This window comes from Mustela lutreola, chromosome 16 (assembly GCF_030435805.1).
Source record: "Mustela lutreola isolate mMusLut2 chromosome 16, mMusLut2.pri, whole genome shotgun sequence".
NCBI classification, from domain to species: domain Eukaryota; kingdom Metazoa; phylum Chordata; class Mammalia; order Carnivora; family Mustelidae; genus Mustela; species Mustela lutreola.
This window is the reverse complement of record NC_081305.1, coordinates 45,837,437-45,859,605: the sequence shown is the minus strand read 5'-3', so window position 1 is coordinate 45,859,605 and position 22,169 is coordinate 45,837,437. Positions and strand designations below refer to the sequence as shown.

The window sequence follows — 22,169 nt, the reverse complement described above, 5'->3', positions numbered from 1 at the left end:
GTACCTGTTGGTCATTTGCATGCCTAGAAAAATGTCTATTCAGGAGCTTTGTCCATTTTTATATTTTATTTTTTTATTAAAGATTTCTTTTAATTTTTATTTATTTGACAGAGATCACAAATAGGCAGAGTAGCGGGAAGAGAGAGAGGAAGGGAAGCAGGCTCCCCACCGGGCAGAGAGCCTGATGCGGGGCTCGATCCCAGGACGCTGGGATCATGACCTGAGCCAAAAGCAGAGACTTTAACCCACTGAGTCACCCAGGTGCCCTGCTTTGTCCATTTTTAAATTAAATATCTATAGATCTGAGCTCTTAAAAATTACAGGAGTTCCTTATTTTTTAAATATTAACCCTTTGTTGTATATATGATTTACAAATACTTTTTCCCTAATCTGTAGGTTGCCTTTTCGTTTTTCTGACTTTTTTTTTCTATGAAGAACGTTTTGACTTTGAATTAGGTAGGCTCACTTGTTTATTTTTGCTTTTGCTGTTTGTGCTTTAGGTGTCATATCCAAGAAATCATTGCCAAGACCAACACCAATGAGCTTTTTTCTGTTTTCTCCTAGGGGTTTTGTGGGTTTATGTCTCATGTTTAATTTTTAAATACATTTTGAGTTGATTTTTTGTGTATGATGTAAGATAAGGGTCCATAATTCTTTTGAATATGGTATCCTGTTTTTCCAGTACCATTTATCCAAGAAACTGTCCTTCCATATTACGAATTCCCGGCTCCCTTGTTAAAGACTGTTTGACTGTATATGTGTGGGTTTATTTCTGGGTTCTCTATTCTAGTATATGTGCTGCCAAAGCGAGCTCTGGGTTCTCTATTCTGTTCCATTGATCTGTGTGTCTGTTTTTATTCCAGGACCATGCTGTTTGATTACTATGGCTTTATAATATAATTTGAAGTCAGGAAGTGTGATGCCTCCAACTTTATACTTCTTGCTTAAGATTGCTAGGTGCCTGGGTGGCTCAGTGCATGAAAGCCTCTGCCTTCAGCTCAGGTCATGATCTCAGGGTCCTGGGATCAAGCCCTGCATTGGGCTCTCTGCTCAGCAGGGAGCCTGCTTCCTTCTCTCTCTCTCTCTCTCTCTCTCTCTGCCTGCCTCTCAGTGTACTTGTAATTTCTCTCTGTCAAATAAATAAATAAAATCTTAAAAAAAAATAAAAAAGAAAGAAATAAAATCTTTTAAAAAATTATTTAAGATTGCTTATTTGAAGGCTTTTGGGCTTCCATCTGAATTTTAGGATTTTTTTCTATTTCTGTGAAAAATGCCACTGCAACATGATAGGCTTGCATCGAATTTGTCCATTACTTTGGGTAGTATGGACATTTTAACAATATTCTTCCAATCCGTGAACACGAGATGTCATCCCATTTATTTTTGTGTTTTCTTCTATTTCTTTCATCAAGGATAATTTATGCACCTCCTTGGTTAAATTTGTTCCTACGTTTGTATTGTTTTGATACTATTGTGAATCAGACTGTTTTCTTAATTTATTTTTTTCAGGCAGTTTGTTAGTGTACAGAAACACAGTTGAGTTTTGTACGTTGATTTTGTATCCTGCAACTTTAATAAATCTGTTTATTTCACAGTTTTTGGTGGAATCTTTAGGGTTTCCTATATATAGGATTCCGCCTCCTTTAACATTTATGCACATTTGCATTTTTCTCCATAAAGAGAAAAGTAAGTTACAGAGACTCTAGGAAGAAGCAATGTTCTCTCAGGGGAACACTCACTCACCTTCCCAGCCTGCACCTGCACGCTTCTGGGGGCTAGAACTCCCACAAATCTCTGGGCTGAGCTCCGTTAGGGGCGGACCCAAGTTGCATGCTGGGAACAATCTGAAACCGCAGAATGCCGGGCTTCGGAAGCGTTTCCACTTTGGGACTGCATTTCCCAGTGGCCACCACGGGGAGTCAGCGATCACTTCCGGCTATCCCAGGATCGTCGTCGTCGTGGTGTGGCGAGGCCGTCAGGTCTAGGAAGGAGTCGGGGGCTGCTAGAGAGAGGCCTCTGCTGAGCAGGACCCCAGCCGGAGGGACCCGCTAGTGTGGGTGGGCAGACAGAGGCGCTCAGGACAGGGCGCTGACAGGCACCCGAAGGAGCCTCGCCTGAGCGTGCGCGCCCAGCGAGGAGGGGGGCTGTGCGACCGCGAGAGTCGGACATGGAGGTGGGGCGGGGGGAAGGCTGCGTGAGGGCGATCCTGGTGCTGAGATGCTATGGTAACGGGAGACGGGGCGTGGGGACACCGAGCGTGCTTTGCTGTGGCTGTGTGTGTGTGTCACTGGGACCAGTGGGCCCTCCGCTTCCGCCATCTTCTCCCCTCCCAGCCACGTGGCTGTAGCCTACCAATGGACCCAGTAGGGAGGTCGGATACTGTCCCTAGAATGAAAGTTTCCCTCTGAAAGCCCAGGCCTGGACTTAGGAGTTTCAGAGCTGCAAGTGCTTGTCTGCGTCCCGCACGGGGGCAGCTCCATGTTCAGAGCCACCGCATTTTCAGAGCACTGTCCCCAGGAACCAGCTTCCAACTCGGGGACCGATTGCTCCTTTTACTCCTATCCCATTTTGTGCGAAATAAGGGAGGTGTGACCCTGGAGGGTGCTTTCAAATTTAGTCTGCCGTCCAAGAAAAGCCTGGGGTCTCATGCTCGGTTTTTTCCTTCCCCTTCTACCTTTATCCATAAGGACCCCGGGAAGGATGAGAGTATTACTATTGCTGCACATCAAAGTCAAGGGTGAGTTCCTGCTTTGTTTTGCATAAGAAAGGCGTTTTTGTTTTTAGAATATAGAGGTTCCAGTAAATTTTCAGGAAATGTAGGGAGACGTGCAAATTGACACCCCACCATTTGGTCCCCTGTTGCCTCTCACCTCTTCACTTAATATTCACTTGGTAAATAATTTGGTATACACCAAAAACAGTTTGGTAAATGTGTTCACATCTTCTTGCGCACTCCGTTTTTCTAAGATGACACGGAAATAAACCTTCAGCAATTAATGCTAAAGCTTAATTTTAGACTCTGATTTGGTAAGAAGGAAATTAGTGTTCAGGTAGAGTCACACACTGGTTATCTTTTGCTCCGTAAGGGCCTGCTTTTCGAAGAAGAGAAGAATGGAGATGGTTAGTCGATTTGAGTCAGGCTGAGGCTTTCAGAAAAGGGAAAGTGCTAGCCAAAGAAGTCGGTATCGGTAAGAGCCAGGATTTTTCCAGGGAATCCCATCAGTGAAATTCGTATCATTGGCCACATCTGTTTGAAGTTTGGCAGCTCTAGTTGTGTGTTGGGTGTCCTTTTGCATGGACCGTGAGAAGCGATACTGTGTGGTTGAGAGTAGGGGCTGTGGACCCAGAGTATCTGGGTTGGAATATTGGCTCTTTCTGGCTGTCTCAGGTTTGTAATGAATGTTAGATGAGTTAATATGTATAAAGCCCCTTAGAGCAATGCCAGGTTTACAGTAAGTGCTTGGTAACGTTTTAGCTGTTGTGTGTGTTTTTGCTCATTTCTCTCAATTTCTGTACAATGTGGGCCTTAGGAATATGTGATCCATGATTGCTGCCTGCATGTTAAGACAAGGAGTGAGATGCTCAGGCGATATAAAAATTCTTGGGGCACCAATGTAGCTCAGTTGGTTAAGCATCTGACTCGATTTCGGCTCAGGTTGTGGTCTCAAGCATTGTGGGATCAAGCCCTGTGTGGGTCTCCATGCTGGGCATTGAACCTGCTTAAGATTTTCTTGCTCTCCCTCTGCCCCTCCCTCCCCTTCTGTCTCCCTCTCTTAAGAAAAAAAAGAAAAAAGAGCTTAACCTGAGTTGATGTGACTCCATTTATGGTCTCAGGAGACGACAAATCCCTTCAAATAGTATACGAAAGTGTTATGGTGGATTTGGTGGGGTAAGTGTATAGTTTCATGAGATTATTTGAAGCATGCATGACCTAAAAGGCTTGTACTCATAGGTGTAGATCAGTAGTTCCTAACAGGGGGTGATTTTGACCTCTGGGAGACATTAGTGATATTTAGAGGCAGCTTTGGTTCCCACACTGGGGGCCAGTGATAGTTGGATCAAATAAGTAGAGGACAGAGATGCTACTAACATTCTATAGTGCACAGGAGAGCCCTCCCCACCTTCCTTCCTGCCCCACCCCCGAAACAAAGACTTTCCTGGTTTAATATGGCATTAATGCTGAGGATGAGAAACCCTGGAGTGCTATTTAAAATGATCTTGTACAAACTGAGTAGTTAAGCAAATCACACTAGACTTCGTGATGGAGTATTATGCACTTAGGAAAATTACGTTCCTAAATAATCATGAAAAGAGAAAACATTTGCTCTCGTGTTAAGCAGTATTCATGTTAGGGACAGTAATACTCAAGAAGATGTATACGAGCCCCATTTACTAAGCAAGGGCATTCTGTAAGGATTCTCTCCAAAATGATGTTTTCATCAGTTTCTTAAGAAAACCAAGCCTGGTACTGTGTATATGCATATGATTTTCTTACTCAATCTGCAGGTGCCACTTACCTGCATTGTGTTTTTTCAGAAAAGAATCTTGATCATGGAAATTTCTGATTGTCTTGGTGAGAAACAGGTAAAGGAGGTTAGAACTGGTTGCTGTTACTTGTGATAGTCACATTGATTTGTCGACTCTCATGACAAGCTCAGTTCTTTAATGACTGAAAGTACCCACTTCCTGATAGCTCTGTTTTTGTTTTTATGGTTTAATTTGGAAGTAGCTTTACTGTGGGTTTTTGTTTGTTTGTTTTAGAGAGACAGCATGAAGCAGGGGGAGGGAGGGGCAGAGAGAGAGGGAAAAATCTTCGGCTTCAGGTTCAGTGTGGAGCCCCATTCAGGGCTCTGTCTCACAACTCTGAGATCATGACTTGAGCCATAATCAAGAGTTGGATACTTAATTGAGTGAGCCACCCACGCACCCCTTTATTGTCTATTTTTGATGATGGAATAGTGCAAAACTTATTTTTAAGGAACTTAAGAAGAAAGTTAAAATTACAATACCACCCTCTAGAGGTAGTCATTATCTATGCCTTGGTTTATATTTTTCCAATTTTTGTGTATGTGTGTGAATGCGAGCATTTTGTTTCTGTAGAATAGAATCAGAATCAGTTCAAAATCAAACCAAGCCATTGTTTTCATTTATTTCTGGGCCTGTGAGAGAGGGCATAACACCATTGCCTCTCTCTGAGGCTTCTGGCCTGGAAGACTCCTTTTCTCCTTGTCTTTCTGAGAACCCTCTTTGCTAATGTGATTCTTTAAGAATTTAATTCTCCAAATTAAGCTCTGAATATTTTTGGTTAGCATTCTAAAAAAGAATAGGCCTTACACTATATTTTGTTGAATGACTTACACAAGGGAAGGGGAAACCGTGGAGTTAAGTTTCTTTAACAAACGTAATCTTTATCCTCAGTTAATATGTGCCATAATGCATTTCCATTGAATTCTCTTAGTATTCTTTTAGGTTTCTTATTTCTCCAGTACAGAAGTCTGAACAAGAGTAACTTTAGAGCAGAGGTTGACAGAGCCCAATCAGAAAAAGTCATCTCGTGTACTTTGAACGTTTACAGGAAAGACATCTCTTTTGGCCTATAGTGTCACAAGGCTTTGACCAAATTATAAGCCCATGGAATTTCTATAGAGTTAAAGAAACTGTTGGAAAATTTGTACCTTACTTAGAAATTCTAAATCTGTTAAATGCAAAGTGATTAATAGTAGAAGACGATACAGTGGCTGTGTAGGGAATATCGTAGTCAAAATAATAGTTTTATTATTAGTTAAACTTTAAAAAAAGATTTTGTTTATTTATTTGACAGAGAGAGACACAGCAAGAGAGGGAACACAAGCAGGGAGATTGGGAAAGGGAGAAGCAGGCCTCCTGCCAAGCGGGGAGCCCGATGCGGGGCTTGATCCCAGGACCCTGGGATCATGACCTGAGCCAAAGGCAGACGTGTAACAGCTGAGCCACCCAGGTGCCCCCGAAGTAATAGTTTTAGAGATAATAAGCTTTTCTGTTAAGAGGACATGTGAGACTATCAAATGTATACAGGACATTGCTTGGGGCCTACAAACATTTTTTCCTACAAATTATTGTAAACTGCTCAGATAAATATAAATATTTCAGTGTTGATTCAAGAATTGGGAAATAGGGGCGCCTGGGTGGCTCAATGGGTTAAAGCCTCTGCCTTTGGCTCAGGTCATGATCCTAGGGTTCTGGGATCGAGCCCCGCATTGGGCTCTCTGCTCAGCAGGGAGCCTGCTTCCCCCCTTTCTCTCTCTGCCTACTTGTGATCTCTGTCTGTCAAATAAATAAAATCTTTAAAAAAAAAAAAAAAAGAAGAATTGGGAAATAAAGGAAACAAACCCGTTAAGTAAAAACAAGAATTTATTAGAATATCCTGAGTTTTTCCAAGTTCATAGGGAAGTTGTTTAAATCAAAGTTTGTTTCATCTGACATAGAGAACAGCTTCCTCAGGAAAAAATACATATACATATAAGTGTACACATACATATATGTATGTGTTAATGAATATAACTATATATACATTCCAAGTTACCAACGCACCATAGTTACAATTGTGAAGCACTCTTAAGCAAAAAGTAGAGAATTGGGGCCACAATACAGTGACAAGAACTGTTAACATGAAATGTAATTTTCCAGAATTTTTTTCTGTCAATGTCTGTTAGTCTTTACATGTATACACATGTTTTATAGATGTAATCATATTCTGCATCCTGTTTTGTAACGTGAGTTTTCTGCTGACCATGTATCTTGAGCATGTACTGACTACTTAGTATTCTGTTATGAGGATGCCCTGCCCTGTGTAACCGGCTGGCTTTGGGGCACTTAGAAAGCCAAACTCTGCCTGAGTAATTCCATCTACATCCTTCCCAGTTTTCATGCCTTGCCCTACTTCTCCCAGTTCTGAGTTCACAAAGAGGTTCTGATGTGGATGATGCGACCCATTCTCAGCCCTGAAAGGTGGGATGGCGAGGGGGAGGAGGATCTGCACAGAGCAGGATAGGGGGGCCCAGTCCTAGGCCTAGTCATGCTGTCCCAAGATTGGAGGATCCCTCATGCTAAGATATTTTGGAGGACAGCATGTTCCCCGGGGCTTGGGAGAGCTTGATTTCGTCCAGACTCCTCATGTTTGATGCCAGTTTGTATGGGGAATGGGAGGGAAAGGCAGAGGGACAGAGGGAAAGGGAGATTGTGTGAAGCAGAAAGAGATAAAAGAGGAATTTTAGGGAGTAGTTGAGACATAAAAATGGAAGAAAAAATTGTTGTATTAATATGAGTCACTTAGAGAGCACCAAGGCACAGCTTGGCTTGAGCCCTTCTTTGTTTTTTCTCTCTCTCTAGGAGGGGAAGCATGAGGAAGATGTACCAATTTTGTCATTCTAAAAACATGGCCTATGTAAGTCGATATTTCTTCTCCCGAAATATAATGACTTTTTTTTTTTAGCCATTCCCTGCCATGCGGGTATCAGTAAGTCATCCCACAGCACCCAGCAAGTGTGCTGTGCAGCCGCAAGATGCCTCAGGAACCAGCAGGCACGCTGGGAAGCGGCATATTGTCCCTGTCCTGCGTGGCGGTTCTTTGCCTCCTCTCTCTTCACCTTGCGGTAATTTCCTTCAGTTTCACGGTAATGCATGTCTCTTCACCTTGCGGTAATTTCCTTCAGTTTCACGGTAATGCGTGTGTGTGTGGTTTCAGGGATCTCTGTCATTTGGGGACGTGGCCATCAGCTTCTCCCAAGAGGAGTGGGAGTGTCTGGACCCTGCTCAGAAGGCCTTGTACAGGGACGTGATGTTGGAGACCTATAGCAACCTGGTCTCCCTGGGTAAGACTGTCCCCCAGTAATAGTTCATTCTAAAGATTAATATTACAATAAAGGGATGCCTTGGTTAAGCATCTGCCTTCAGCTCCGGTCACGATCCCGGGATCCTGAGATCCAGCCCCACGCTGAGCTCCCGGCTCATTGGGGAGCCTGCTTCTCTCTCCCCTGACCCTGCCCAGTGCTCTTGCTTGCTCTCTCTGTGTCTCTCTTTCTCAAATAAATAAATAAATAAAAATCCTTAACTAATATTACAATAAAATCAGTATTGAACAGTTGTAATTAATAATTTAAATTTTAATAATTAATTTTGTAATTTAAAACAATAATTTAATAAAGTATTAACATCTCTTCTCTGGAACATCAGCTTGCTTCACCATGAGTTTCAGGGCCATCTTTTAAGAAATAGCTGAGTTCCTTCTTGTTCCCAGAGGAAATCGTTTGGAATTTGTCAGGTTGAAAACGGGCCTATCTGTTTTTACAAATTTAGGGGCGCCTGGGTGGCTCAATTTGTTAAGCATCTGACTCTTAGTTTCAGCTCAGGTCATGATCTCAGGGTCATGAGATTGAGCTCTGTGTCAGGCTCCACGCTGGGTGAGGAGTCTGCTTGAGATTTTCTTTCTCCTTCTCTCCTGCCCCCTCTAAAAAATATTACTACAGATTTAACCAGATCTCAACCAAAGGTTTTCGGTTTGTTTTGTTTTGTGGGGTTTTTGTTTGTTTGTTTGTTTGTTTTTGAATATTTAAAAAAAATTTTTCAGGATGCCTCGGTGGCTCAGTCAGTTAAGCATCTACCTTCAGCTCAGGTCACTTATCCCAGTGTCCTGGGATCGAGCGCCGCATTGGGCTCCACACTGAGCATGAAGCCTAAAATTTTTTTTCTGTCTCTCTGCCCCTCCTTTTCCCTGCTTATACTGTCTCTCTAAAACAAACAAAGAGGGCGCATAGGTGGCTCAGTGGGTTGGGTCGCTGCCTTTGACTCAGGTCATGATGTCAGGGTCTTGAGATCAAGTCCCACATCGGACTCAGCAGGAAGCCTGCTTCCCACTCTCTGTCTGCCTCTCTACCTACTTGTGATCTCTGTCAAATGAATAAAATCTTTAAAAAAATAAATAAATAAAAATAAAACAGAACTCCACAATAAAGCAGCTTCCAAATTAAACCACAAAAACAAAAACAGAGCTATCAGGAAGTGGGTACTTTCAGTCATTAAAGAACTGAGCTTGTCATGAGAGTCGACAAATCAATGTGACTATCACAAGTAACAGCAACCAGTTCTAACCTCCTTTACCTGTATCTCACCAAGATAATTAGAAATTTCCATGATCAAGATTCTTTTCTGAAAGAACACAATGCAGATAAGTGGCACCTGCAGACTGAGTAAGAAAATCCATATGCATATACACAGTACCAGGTTTGGGTTTTTTTCATTAAGAAACTGATGAGCCTGTTTCTCCTTCTGCTTGCTGCTCCCCCTTCTTGTGCGCTCTCTCTGACCAATAAATAAAATTTTATAAATAAATTTGGGATGCCTGGGTGGCTCAGTTGGTTGAGCCGCTGCCTTCGGCTCAGGTCATGATCCCGGGGTCCTGGGATCGAGTCCCACATCAGGCTCCTTGCTCGGCAGGGAGCCTGCTTCTCCCTCTGCCTCTGCCTGCCTCTCTTTCTGCCTGTGCTCACTCTCTCTGACAAATAAATAAATAAAATCTTTAAAAAATAAATAAATAAATTTCTACACCATATGTCATGTCATTTCTCTTTTTGTTTGTTTGTTTTTAAGCAGAAAGTTCCATTTCTAAGCCAGATATGATTATCTTCCTGGAGCAGGAGAAAGAGCCCTGGGTGGTTTTGAGGAGAGAAACAAGTGGATGGTACCCAGGTGAGTAGAGGAAAAGCCGGCAAAGAGGAGCAGGAGGGTCAGAGAGGGGTCATACCCCTGAGATGTGGTTTGGAAAAATGCCTTCAAAGACCCAAGGCCTGTTGGATAAAAATGCCCGAGATCTGAGAAGGAAATAAAGATCACACAGTATGGGCTCTCACAGGATCTCTATCTTTTGCTAATTATCTCTAAGTTTTGTTCTTTTATTTCCTCTCCTTTTAGTGGAGTGACCTTTTTTTTTAAGATTTTATTTATTTATTAGAGATCGCACGCACATGAGCAGAGGGAGAGGGAGAGGGAAAACCCCAACCAGACTTCCACACTGAGTGCGGGGCCTGCTGAAGGGCTTGATCCCACGACCCTGAGAACATGACCTGAGTCAAAATCAAGAGTCAGACACTTAACTGACTGAGTCACCCAGGCACCCCCCCGGCACCCTAGTATATAACCTTTTAACATATTTTGCATCCATCTGCTTTCTAACTCTGCTTTTGCATTTAAATTTCTAAGATTTATTTACTTATTTATTTGACAGATCACAAGTAGGCAGAGAGAGAGAGAGGAGGAAGCAGGCTCCCCACTGAGCAGAGAGCTCAATGTGGGGGCTCGATCCCAGGACCCTGGGATCATGACCTGAGCCGAAGGCAGAGGCTTTAACCCGCTGAGCCACCCGGCGCCCCTGCATTTAAATTTCTATATGTGTTTCTAGGATCTAAAAAATGTTTTCATATATTCAGCAAATATTTATTGAGGGTCCACTCCAAGCAAAGCACTGTGCTTGGCACTGTCTGTACAGTGAAATGAGCATGACTGACAGAGTCATGCTCTCATGGACTTCACCTGCCCTTGGTAAGACACGGATCAGTCAAGTAAGCAGATGAGTAAGTCAGTACTGTTGGGAATGATGCTGTTCAGACAGGTGTACAGGAGCAGTGTGGGGAGAATGACAGGGTTGGGTGGTTAGGGAGCATGTCTTGAAGTGGACGTGCTTGCACAGAGTCGTGAAGGAAGGGTTCAGGCCACAAATCTGGGCAGGAGCATTCTAGTCTGAGCAGGACACACAGAGGCCTTGAGCAGGAAATGGTCTCTTTATGCCTGGGAGCAGTAAAAAGTTTCGAGCAAAAGAGACGAAGGGATGGTGGGAAGGGAGGTCTGGGAGTTAGGCCAGGACCGGATCCTACAAGATTCTGATTATCATTGTGAAGAACACAGAATGTTTTCTAAGAGTTTCTTAGAGCCATGTTCTGATCTATGTTGAGAGTGATCCTCACTTCTTAGTTTTTAAATAAACTAAGTATGACAAGGACACAGAAAACTGCAACACAGAGAATTGCATGATTAAAAGTACCTACACTTGTGGGGTGCCTGGGTGGCTCAGTGGGTTAAAGCCTCTGCTTTCGGCTCAGGTCATGGTCCCGAGGTCCTGGGATCGAGCCCCACATCGGACTCTCTGCTCAGCAGGGAGCCTGCTTCCCTCTCTCTCTGCCTACTTGTGATCTCTGTCAAATAATAAAAATTTTAAAAATATATATAAAAAAAAGTAAAAAAATAAAAGTACCTATACTTGTAACCACCAGGCCATGAGTCACAATTTTGCCAGCTGGTTTGGAAGCCTGTTGTGGGTTTCTTTGCACTCAAACTTTCTCCTCCCTGCAGGAAAGGTTTTCTCTAGGGTTTTATTGTCTGAGTGAATATCTCCAGTCTGATTTCATTTTACCTATCGTTTTAAAAAGTCTTTTAAGTCTCTTTTAGATGAAAGGTTCCTCTTTGGTTTTTTGTGAACTGTTTTTTTCTCGATTAAATTAGAGCATTTGTCCTGTAGTTTCAGACCATCTGGATTTTGCTGACAGCATCTTGTTGTTATGGAGGAACATGTTCCTCTGTCTCCTCTGATAGGTCCAGAACCTTAATCAAACTTTTGGGAAACTTTTTTCCCCTTAGGTGATGGTGACACTCTTTAGTCCATTGACATGTGATGTCTGGATTTCTCGTTCTAGTGATATCAGCAGCCACTGACAGGCAGTAACTATGTCCCTTAATTCGTCAGAGGTTGTAAATTGGTGGATATTCGAAATCTGTCATTTATTCTTTATTAGCTGGAATGCATGTGTAAAAAGAAACTTCACCTTATTTACTATTCACTCAGTTGTACAGCTCATATGAAAATTGAAGATAAATATTCTTTTCCTTTGTTTACTGATTTTCTAAATAACGAGTTGGTTTCTTACATCCTTTCAAAGGTGACCCTTTTGGGGGCACCTGGGTGACTCAGACGGTTAAGCGGCTCTTCATTTTGGCTCAGGTCATGATCTCAGGGTTCTGGGATCAAGCCCCGTGTTGGGCTCCCTGCTCAGTGGGGAGCCTGGTTCTCCTTCTGCCCCCAAGCTTTTCTCTCTCTCTCTCAAATAAATGAATAAAATCTTTGAAAAACAAGAAAGAAAGTAGATTCACCAGTTGTGAACACTTGGCCACCTTTGCTGTATGTATTTATGTATCTAAATGTTTGAAACCTTTTTTGCTGAACCACTTGTAGGTCTAAGTCACTGATGTTTTGACACATGGTACCTAAACATTTCACTTTGCATCTTCTAAGAATAGGAAAGTTCCTAATAACCTTCCTAATTAGCTTCATTATCTTAATTAACCTAAATAACATACCATTGTCACACCTAAGAAAATCACCCTATTTCAGGAGTATCATCTGCAGCTCATCATTCACAGCTCACAGCTAAATTTCTCCCATTTCTCTTTAAAACTTTCCTTTATTTGGTTTTGTGGGAGTATGTTTCAATTTAAGATCCAGTCAAAGTTCATGAATTGATTTATGGATCGGTTTACTTTTACTTTTTTTTTTAACTGTTAGGCTTTTTAACTGTTAGGCTTTTTTAGTCCCTTTTTATCTGAAGAGCTTCTGTGCCTTAAAATTTATTTAAATTTAAATTTAAATTTAAATTTAAATTTTTTTTTAAAATTTAAATTTAAATTTAAATTTAAATTTAAATTTTTAAAAAAATCTGGCTTTTAGGGCACCTGGGTGGCTCAGGTCATGATCTCAGGGTCCTGGGATCAAGTCCTGCATCGGGCTTTCGGCTCAGAAGGGAGCCTGCTTCCCTCTCTCTCTCTCTGCCTGCCTCTCCGTCTACTTGTGATTTCTCTCTGTCAAATAAATAAATAAAATCTTTTAAATAAATAAATAAATAAATTTGGCTTTTCTCTCTCTCTCTCTTTCTTTTCTTCTTTCTTTTTCTTTTTTTTTTTTTTTTTAAGATTTTATTTATTTTATTTGACAGAGATTACAAGTAGGCAGAGAGGCAGGCAGAGAGAGAGGGGAGGAAGCAGGCTTCCTGCTGAGCAAAGAGCCCTATGCGGGGCTCGATCCCAGGACCCTGGGATCATGACCTGAGCCGAAGGCAGAGGCTTTAACCCACTGAGCCACCCAGGCGCCCCTCTCTCTTTTTCTAAGTCCAGGCTTGTTTACTTAAACTATGACATTCTGAATTTTTTTTTTTTTTGAGATTTTATTTATTTATTTGACAGACAGAGATCACAAGTAGGCAGAGAAGCAGGCAGAAAGAGAGGAGGAAGCAGGCTGCCTGCTGAGCAGAGAGCCCAGTGCAGGGCTCGATCCCAGGACCCCCGGGATCATGACCTGAGCCGAAGGCAGAGGCTTTAACCCACTGAGCCACCCAGGCACCCCTGATTGGTTCTTTTTAATATTTACGGTTTGTTTTCAGAGGTCTCACTAAGATCATCCACTCTTTACTCAAGTCTAGTGAGTATCTTTATGATCATTACTTTGAATTCTTTATCAGGTACATTGCTTATCTCTGTTTCATTTAGCTCTTTTGCATTCTTCCATTTGGGACATTTTCCTCTGTCTTCTCATTTATATAACTCTGTTTCTGTGTATTAGGAAAGTCAGTTATAGCTCTTGATCTTGAAAATAGTGACCTCTGGGCACTTGGGTGGCTCAGTGGGTTAAGTGTCGACCTTCAGCTCAGGTCATGAACCCAGGGTCCTGGTATCAAGTCTTGCATCAGGCTTCCTGCTCAGCTGGGAGTCTGCTTCTCCCTCTGCTGCTCCCCCTGCTTGGGCTTGCTCTCTCTGTCAAATAAATTGATTGAATCTTAGGAAGGAAGGAAAGAAAGAAAGAGAGGCAGAGAAAGAAAGAAAGTCCTGTGGTCCCTGGGGTGCAGTGTCTGTTGTTCACCAGAACAGGCACTTCAGGGTGTCTCTTGTGTGGGTTGCCTGTGCTCTGCTGTTGTGGCAGAGCCTCTTTTGCCTTCAGCCCATTGGTGGCAATGGCTCACTTTGCCTCTTCTGGGTAAGGTTTGGTCTCTGTGCTGTTAAGGGGTCTGTTGGGCGTCACTAGGGGCTTGCAGATTGGTGGTGTCAGCAGTCAGACTCGATGCCTGCTCTCAGCCTGTTTACTGGGACAGTAGTTGCACCACCTTGCAAGGTACTCTCTCTGCCTTTCCCCCTGAGAGGGTGTGAAGTTCCCTTGCTCACTGGTAGGCAGGACTGGCAGTCACACTGCCTGCTTGTAGAACATCTGCCAGGGCTGAAGGTGCACTGATCAGCAGAGGACTCTCCGTACCGCTAGCTATAAGGTTTGGTTGCTGGAACTGTGGGTACACTGGTGTGTGTGCTTATCCTTCCCCTGACCACAAAGCAGGAGTCCCTTTGGAGTGGCACTTGTCCTGACTGGGGCTGCTTGGAAGGTGTGTTGGGACTGGAGCCTCTCTGGATTGCAGTGGGTTGGATGGGGCAGATCCTCAGGAGAATGTGAAGGTGGGGCATGCAGTGCTAGAAGGGTAGGTGCTGCGTGTTTGCACTGGTTTCCTAAAGCTTCCAGCTATCTAGGCAGTGATTGGGGGTGGGCAGGGAATGGTTCCTGCTGGCTCTTTTGTTCTTGGGCAAGTTTCCCAAAGATCCGTGTCCCTCCCTCACACATTCTGAGATTAGTAAATAAATGTTCTTCATGTATACCCCAGGTGCTTTTTCAAACTGCTTTTTCTATGTTGTTATCTGAGCAGGTTGTTTGTTATGCTGGCTCTAAAAGGATAGGGACTCAAGTTTCCTGTCACCCTCTGGCTCTCCTAGAACCAAACCTGCTGATTTTTAAAGTACCCAGAGTTAAGCCCCACTGATTGTAAAAACTCGTGAAATTAAGCCCCACTGGTTTTCAAAACCAAATGTAATGGGACTCATCTTCCCAGTGTGGGTCCCCCATTCCTGGGGGCCTGGTGTGAAATCTGATCCTCTTCTTTGTGTTTGTGGTGTCCCTCCTGTTTGTGGTTATTCTCACTGGGGGTTTGGTTCCCAACTTCATCTCCACCCCTTCTACCCTTTTTGATGTGGCCTGGTCTATGCCATTACCTGTGGAAAGTCTGTTCTGCCATTCTCAGGTCATTTTCATGGTTGCACTGATGTGGCTGTTATCTTGGTGTGTCTGTGGCAGGAAGTGAGCCCAGGATCCTTCTAATCCACCATCTTTCAGAACTCTCCCTATATCCTCTATATTTTTGTTGAGATTTTCTATTTTTCCATTTGTTTCAAGAGTATTTGTGTTTGCTTATTGGAACATTTGCGTAATTATGGTTTTAAAGTCTTTGTCAGGTAATTCAAACACCTGGTATTTCAGTGTTGGCATCTGTTCATTTTCTTTAACATTGTGATATATTTCGGCAGGCGGTCAACCTAGTTAAAGTTCCAGCTTCAAGTTTCTATCTGTTTGCTGTGGTTTGTTTTCCCACAGTGACATATATATGACCAGTGGGGCTCAGATGTGCATTTGTTCCCATTTGAAACAAATAATATGAGAGTGGTTCAATTTATCAACTTCAGTAGTTTTGAATGAATGATTATTATGATAAGCCTTTCCCAGTGGCTCATTTTTGCATTATATACCTTTATTCTCAGCCTTACTTCTTTTATCAGTACTTTTCCAATTACTTAACACCTACTGTGTGCTATGAGCTTATTATTCAGTGGTGAATTCTATGAGGATTGTGTCTCCTCCTAGGCAGATTTAGGAATAAGAAAATATACAGAATGAGAAATGAGCTATTGAATGAATGAATGTATAATTAAAACAGAATTGTGAGGGCAAGGAATGAGACTCTTGAATAGAGAATAAAGGAGAGGGATATAATTAGATGGGCCCAGTAGGAAGGCATTTCTTTTGAGTCTTAAAAATGAGACTGTTGTCTCCTTCAAGCAACTCATGCCACAGGATTCTTGTGTGATGGATGAAACAGTCTGACCAAAGCATGAAGATACTGAAGAAATCACTATAATGTTCGGAGCACTAAAAGAAGGCAGTGGGGTAGGGATAGGGTCCAAAGGATTACAGTGGCTTCATAGGTCTTGTTATCCGTGGTAAGGGTTTTGGATTTTAAGAGTAAAGACTAACCATTCAAAACAGTTTTTAAGTGTGGATCCTTGAACTTTGATCTGCATCAGAATTATCTGATAGAGATGTTAAAAATACGGCATCTTAGGACTTATTCCTAAAAATTCTGATTCTTTGCATCTGAGTTGCTTGAATATCAATACTTTTAACAAGCCTACCAAAGCCTACCAAAGGATTTTGATTAACACCTAAATTTCATAGTTCATCCCTTCCCATATTATAAGCATCACCATCTAACATAAACTTTCTGCATTTTTGGAGCTCTTCTTAATCCTTTTTCAAATACTCTGGAAGTATATTTTATATACTTCACTATATATTTAAGAAAAATTTTTTTCTAAGACAATTATCATATGATCTGTCTGATATGAGAAATTTGAGAGAGAAGGCAGAGGTTTGGGGTAGGGAAGGAGAAAATGAAACAAGATGGGATCAGGAGGGAGACAAACCATAAGAGACTTTTAATCTCACAAAACAAACTGAGGGTTGCTGGGGGGAGGTGGACGGAGAGGGTAGTTGGGTTATGGACATTGGGGAGGGTATGTACTATGGTGAGTGCTGTGAAATGTGTAAGCCTGACGATTCACAGACCTCTACCCCTGGGGCAAATAATACATTTATATGTTAATAAAAATAATAATAATCCAAAATTTTTTTTCTATATGTATATATATTTTTAGAGTTATATACTCTTCAGTGGATTTTGTACATGTGTGTACAGAAAGATAAAATGTGTTTGCTTTCTCCTTTTCTTTCAGAGTTGGAGTCAAATTATGGAGCTGAGAAGTTACCTTCAGAAAATTATACTTATGAAATAAATTTTCCTAAACTGGGTATAAAACAAATAAGTAAAACTCTTGGCCTCAAGGCCTCCAATTTTAGAGATGACTCAGATAGCAAAAATAGATTTAGGAAACAACAGGGACATCAAGAGGGGTATATTGGTCAAAAGATAATAAGCTATGAAAAAATGCATACTTCTCCTCATCCTACTTCTGTTCACACTACAGATAAGCCATATGAATGTAAGGAGTGTGGAAAGTACTTTAGTCGTGGTTCAAATCTTATTCAGCATCAGAGTATTCATACTGGTGAGAAACCATACGGGTGTAAGGAATGTGGAAAGGCTTTTCGACTTCACCTACAGCTTTCTCGACATCAGAAAACTCATACTGGTGAGAAACCCTTTGAATGTAAGGAATGTGGGACAGCCTTCCAGTATCAGTGCCAGCTTAGTGAGCATCAGCGAATTCATACAGGTGTGAAACCGTATGAATGTAAGGAATGTGGGAAATTGTTTTGTCGTGGTTCAAACCTTATTCAACATCAGAGCGTTCACACTGGAAAGAAACCTTTTGAATGTAAAGAATGTGGGAAGGCCTTTAGACTCCATATACAACTTATTCGACATCAGAAATCTCATACTGGTGAGAAGCCCTTTGAATGTAAGAAATGTGGAAAAGCCTTTACTCTTCTCACTCAGCTTAATCGCCATGAGAATATTCATACAGGTGAGAAGCCATTTGAGTGTAAGGAATGTGGGAAGTCCTTTAATCGTGTGTCAAACCTTGTTCAACATCAGAGTATTCATGCTGGTGTGAAACCATATGAATGTAAAGAGTGTGGAAAAGGCTTTAATCGTGGTTCAAATCTTATTCAGCATCAGAAAATTCATTCTAGTGAGAAACCCTTTGAATGTAAGGAATGTGGGAAGGCCTTTAGGTATCATTACCGACTTACTGAACATCATAGAATGCATACTGGTGAGAAACCCTTTGAATGTAAGGAATGTTGGAAGACCTTTAGTCTTCTGACACAGCTTACTCGACATCAGAACATTCATACTGGTGAGAAACCATTTAAATGTAAGGAATGTGGCAAGGCCTTTAATCGTGGCTCAAGTCTTGTTCAACATCAGAGTATTCATACTGGGGAGAAACCCTATGGATGTAAAGAATGTGGAAAGGCTTTTAGACTTCATCTACAACTTTCTCGACATCAGAAAACACATACTGGTGAGAAACTCTTTGAATGTAAGGAATGTGGGACAAGCTTCAGACGTCAATACCAACTTATTGAGCATCAGCGAATTCATACAGGTGTGAAGCCCTATGAATGTAAGGAATGTGGAAAGAGCTTTAGTCATGGTACAGACCTTAGAGTACATCAGAGAATTCACACTGGTGAGAAACCCTTTGAATGTAAGGAATGTGGGAAGGCCTTTAGGTATCATTACCGACTTACTGAACATCATAGAATGCATACTGGTGAGAAACCCTTTGAATGTAAGGAATGTGGGAAGGCCTTTAGTATTTTGACACAGCTTACTCGACATCAGAACATTCATACTGGTGAGAAACCATTTAAATGTAAGGAATGTGGCAAGGCCTTTAATCGTAGCTCAAATCTTGTTCAACATCAGAGTATTCATACTGGGGAGAAACCCTATGGATGTAAAGAATGTGGAAAGGCTTTTAGACTTCATCTACAACTTTCTCGACATCAGAAAACACATACTGGTGAGAAACTCTTTGAATGTAAGGAATGTGGGACAAGCTTCAGACGTCAATACCAACTTATTGAGCATCAGCGAATTCATACAGGTGTGAAGCTCTATGAATGTAAGGAATGTGGAAAGAGCTTTAGTCGTGGTACAGACCTTAGAGTACATTAGAGAATTCACACTGGTGAGAAACCTTTTGAATGTAAGGAATGTGGGAAGGCCTTTCGACTTCATTACCAATTTCTTGAACATACAGAATCTATACTGGTGAGAACCCCTATGAATGTAAGGAATGTGGGAAATGTTTTACTTGTGGTGGTGAACTTAGAGTACATCAGAGGATCCATACTGGTCAGAAACCATATGAATGTAAGGAGTGTGGGAAGGCATTTAGTCGTAGCTCAAACCTTATTCAACATGTTTAAATTCATACTGGCGAGAAGCCCTATGAATGTAAGGAATGTGAAAAGGCCTTTAGCAATAATTACGAACTTCCTGTACATCAGAGAATTCATACTAGTGAGAAACTTTATGAATGTAAGGAATGTGGGAAAACTTTCAAACTGCCCATCAGAGAATTCATACAGGTATGAAACCCTATGAATGTAAAGAGTGTGGAAAGACCTTTAGTTGTAGCTCGAACCTTATTCAACATGAGAGGATTCATACTGGTGAGAAACCTTATGAATGTAAGGAATGTGGAAAGGCCTTTAGACTTAGGTCAGTTTTTATTGCCCATCAAAGAATTCATACAGGTCTGAAGCCCTATGAATGCAAAGAATGTGGAAAAGCCTTTACTGTGAATGGTCAGCTTACTTGACATCAGAATATTCATAATCATCAGATGTCCCATGAATATAAGGAATGTGGGAAAACCTTCACTGGATATGAACAACCTACTCAACATCAGAGAGTTCATAGTGGCAAGAAGTCCTATGAATATAAAATGTGGGACAACCTTTCATCATGGACTGAGATTCACTCAACAGCACAGTATTCCTACTGGTGAAAAACTTTGAGTAGGAGAAATGGGGAAAGATTTACAGTCAAAGCAAACACCTTAGTGTTGAGAGGACATTCTGGTGAGAAAGTCTTTGAATTTAAAGAAATACAGAGTAGCCTTCATGTTCACAGTTTACTAATCATGAAAGATATTTTCCTAGGTATTTTAATTTCACACACTTAGAAAAGCCTTCAAACTCAAACTGGAGGAGAACTTGTTGGAACAAACGTAAGCTAACATCTACCTGAGGCAGGTGCTTTATCACCACTGCCATTTCACTACCTGCATGACATTAGGTGCCTATCCTCTTTGTGCATTATTTGTAAATGGCAACAATGGTGAGTGCATACTAGTGCAATTACGGGAATAATTGTATTACAATATGTACAAAATCCTTAGAATACTTGGCACATGCTTGTGTTCATAAAGAACAGCTTTTATGTTTCATTAGCATCATTGTTGATGACACAAAAATTATATTATTGTGTATAATTTAGAAAAATCTCATCTATTCCTAATTATTAAGTTTTAAATAAGTACTGTATAAAATTTTATGGGAAGTAAAAGAATATGAGGATTTTCATTAAGAGTTCATTCCTTAAGTTACATCAAAAAGTTAATATTGAAAAAAAAGTTAATTTTGAAAAGCAATCCTATGGATTTAGGGAATGAGGAGATGTTGAAAAACCAGCTATTGAAGAGTTAGTTTTTGAAGTGATTTGTCTATAAAAATAAGATGCAGAAAATGTATAATTTATTTCCCTGTCCAGAATTTAAGATAAATATTGTGAAACATCAAAATAAAAGCATCCATTTATATATTCAACCTTATGAAAATTGCTGCACATATGAAAAGTTGAAAGAATGAACACCCATGTACCCCTATGTAGATTCAAAGTTGTTAACAATTTGACACATTCTTCTTTATATTTTAGGTTGTACCATTGAGAATATGTTTTTGACCTCATGATACTTTCCCCTTTATTACTTCAGTATGTCTCCCAAACATAAAGACAATCTCATATAGAGCCATAGTACCATAATTACCCTTAAGGAAATTCTCCATAATTCCACAGTATCTATCTTACCAGTTTCTTCTAAGATGTCTCTAAGATGTCACAGAGGTTTATTTAAGTAGAATGCATTCCAGATTCTGTACTGTATTTTGTTAGCACTCTTTATTTTTTAGTCTACAACAGTGACTCAATTTCTTGGGTATCAGAATCATCTGTGGATATTAGTAAAAATACAAAGGTCCAGGCCCACTGAACATCTGTTTTTTTCTAGCTGTCCAGGCGATTTTGGTATGCAAAATGGTATCTCTATAGAGAGCCACAGATCTAGAACATTTCCTCTTTTGCAAATATTCTTAAATAATGTTGAATTTTTGAGAAGTCCAGGAAAATTGTCTGCCATGTGTTTAGATATTTTTTTGCTTCTGTATAGTGTCACTTAGCCCCCTTTTATTCTTTGTGTTTTCTGTACATAGGCGATGGAGGTGGGGATCTTCAGCCATATTCCACAAGTTCAGTCATGTTTGCATTTTAATGGAATTCATTCCTGAATAGTCTATTTCATTTTTTAATTTTCTATTTGATTCATAATTTAAATACATAGGATTATAAATTTCCAAAGAGGTGACTCTCCACAGATCTTTACAATGGAAGTCTGGTGTCATCTGACCCACATGATCAAACTTAGTTTTACTAACAAAGCAATGACCTGTCCTTACATGCTTTCTGACCTGTTGCAATATGACATATAAACATAACCTACAAAGTATTCTCCCCTTAAAACATGTAATCTGAACCCAATGGAACCTCTAGGCCCAATTTCCTTTGTTTTGTGTATTTTTTATTCATTTGACAGAGATCACAAGTAGGCAGAGAGGCAGGCAGAGAGAGAGGAGGAAGCAGGCTCCCCACCAAGCAGAGAGTGCAATGCGGGGCTCGATCCTGAGCTCATGAGATCATGACCTGAGCTGAAGGCAGAAGCTTAACCCACTGAGCCACCCAGGGGTCCCAGTCCCTGTGGTTCACATGATTTCAAGATACACCTCAACAATGACCATCAGAGAACTTCAAAGAACAGGCATTATTACAGATCCCAGAAGACACACCCAAGGGTAACACAGTGTGGTTGCAGGTATAGGGAGAGAGAGTTAAGACCTGGGGTTCTGCTTTTATTAGGAACTGAGTGTAGGATGTTTAGGGTTTCACAGTTTCCTTATTGGCCAATTTAAAGCCTGAGCGAGAATTAAGTTACTGAAAGGGAGAAGCAAGGTTATTCAAGTGGTCAATTATCTAGGTTACCCAGGGCTTTCTGAAACAAAGAGCTTCATGAGTGAAGGTGGCCTAATTCCTTCTCTGGTTGTTTTGCTAGTAGTTGTGTCAAACAGCTGGTGATATGTCTATTCAACATGGTTGTCTTTTGAAATGGGTGCCTCAGCGATGAAGATTAATGTCAGGTACTTACACTATCTATTATCAAAAAACAATGTCAGCACTTACTACCCTGCTAGATTT

General features: G+C 41.1%; 1 protein-coding gene across 1 annotated transcript; it reads left to right on the top strand.

Annotated features, from left to right (window-relative positions):
- Positions 1-2,063: 2,063 nt before the first annotated feature.
- LOC131818034 (zinc finger protein 780B-like) lies at positions 2,064-20,470 on the top strand. The gene is made up of 6 exons (XM_059152071.1): positions 2,064-2,173; positions 2,688-2,737; positions 7,369-7,423; positions 7,724-7,850; positions 9,625-9,723; positions 16,897-20,470. The coding sequence occupies exons 1-6, from the start codon at positions 2,168-2,170 to the stop codon at positions 18,810-18,812; spliced, it is 2,253 nt and encodes a 750-aa protein (XP_059008054.1). The 5' UTR covers positions 2,064-2,167; the 3' UTR covers positions 18,813-20,470.
- Positions 20,471-22,169: the final 1,699 nt, after the last annotated feature.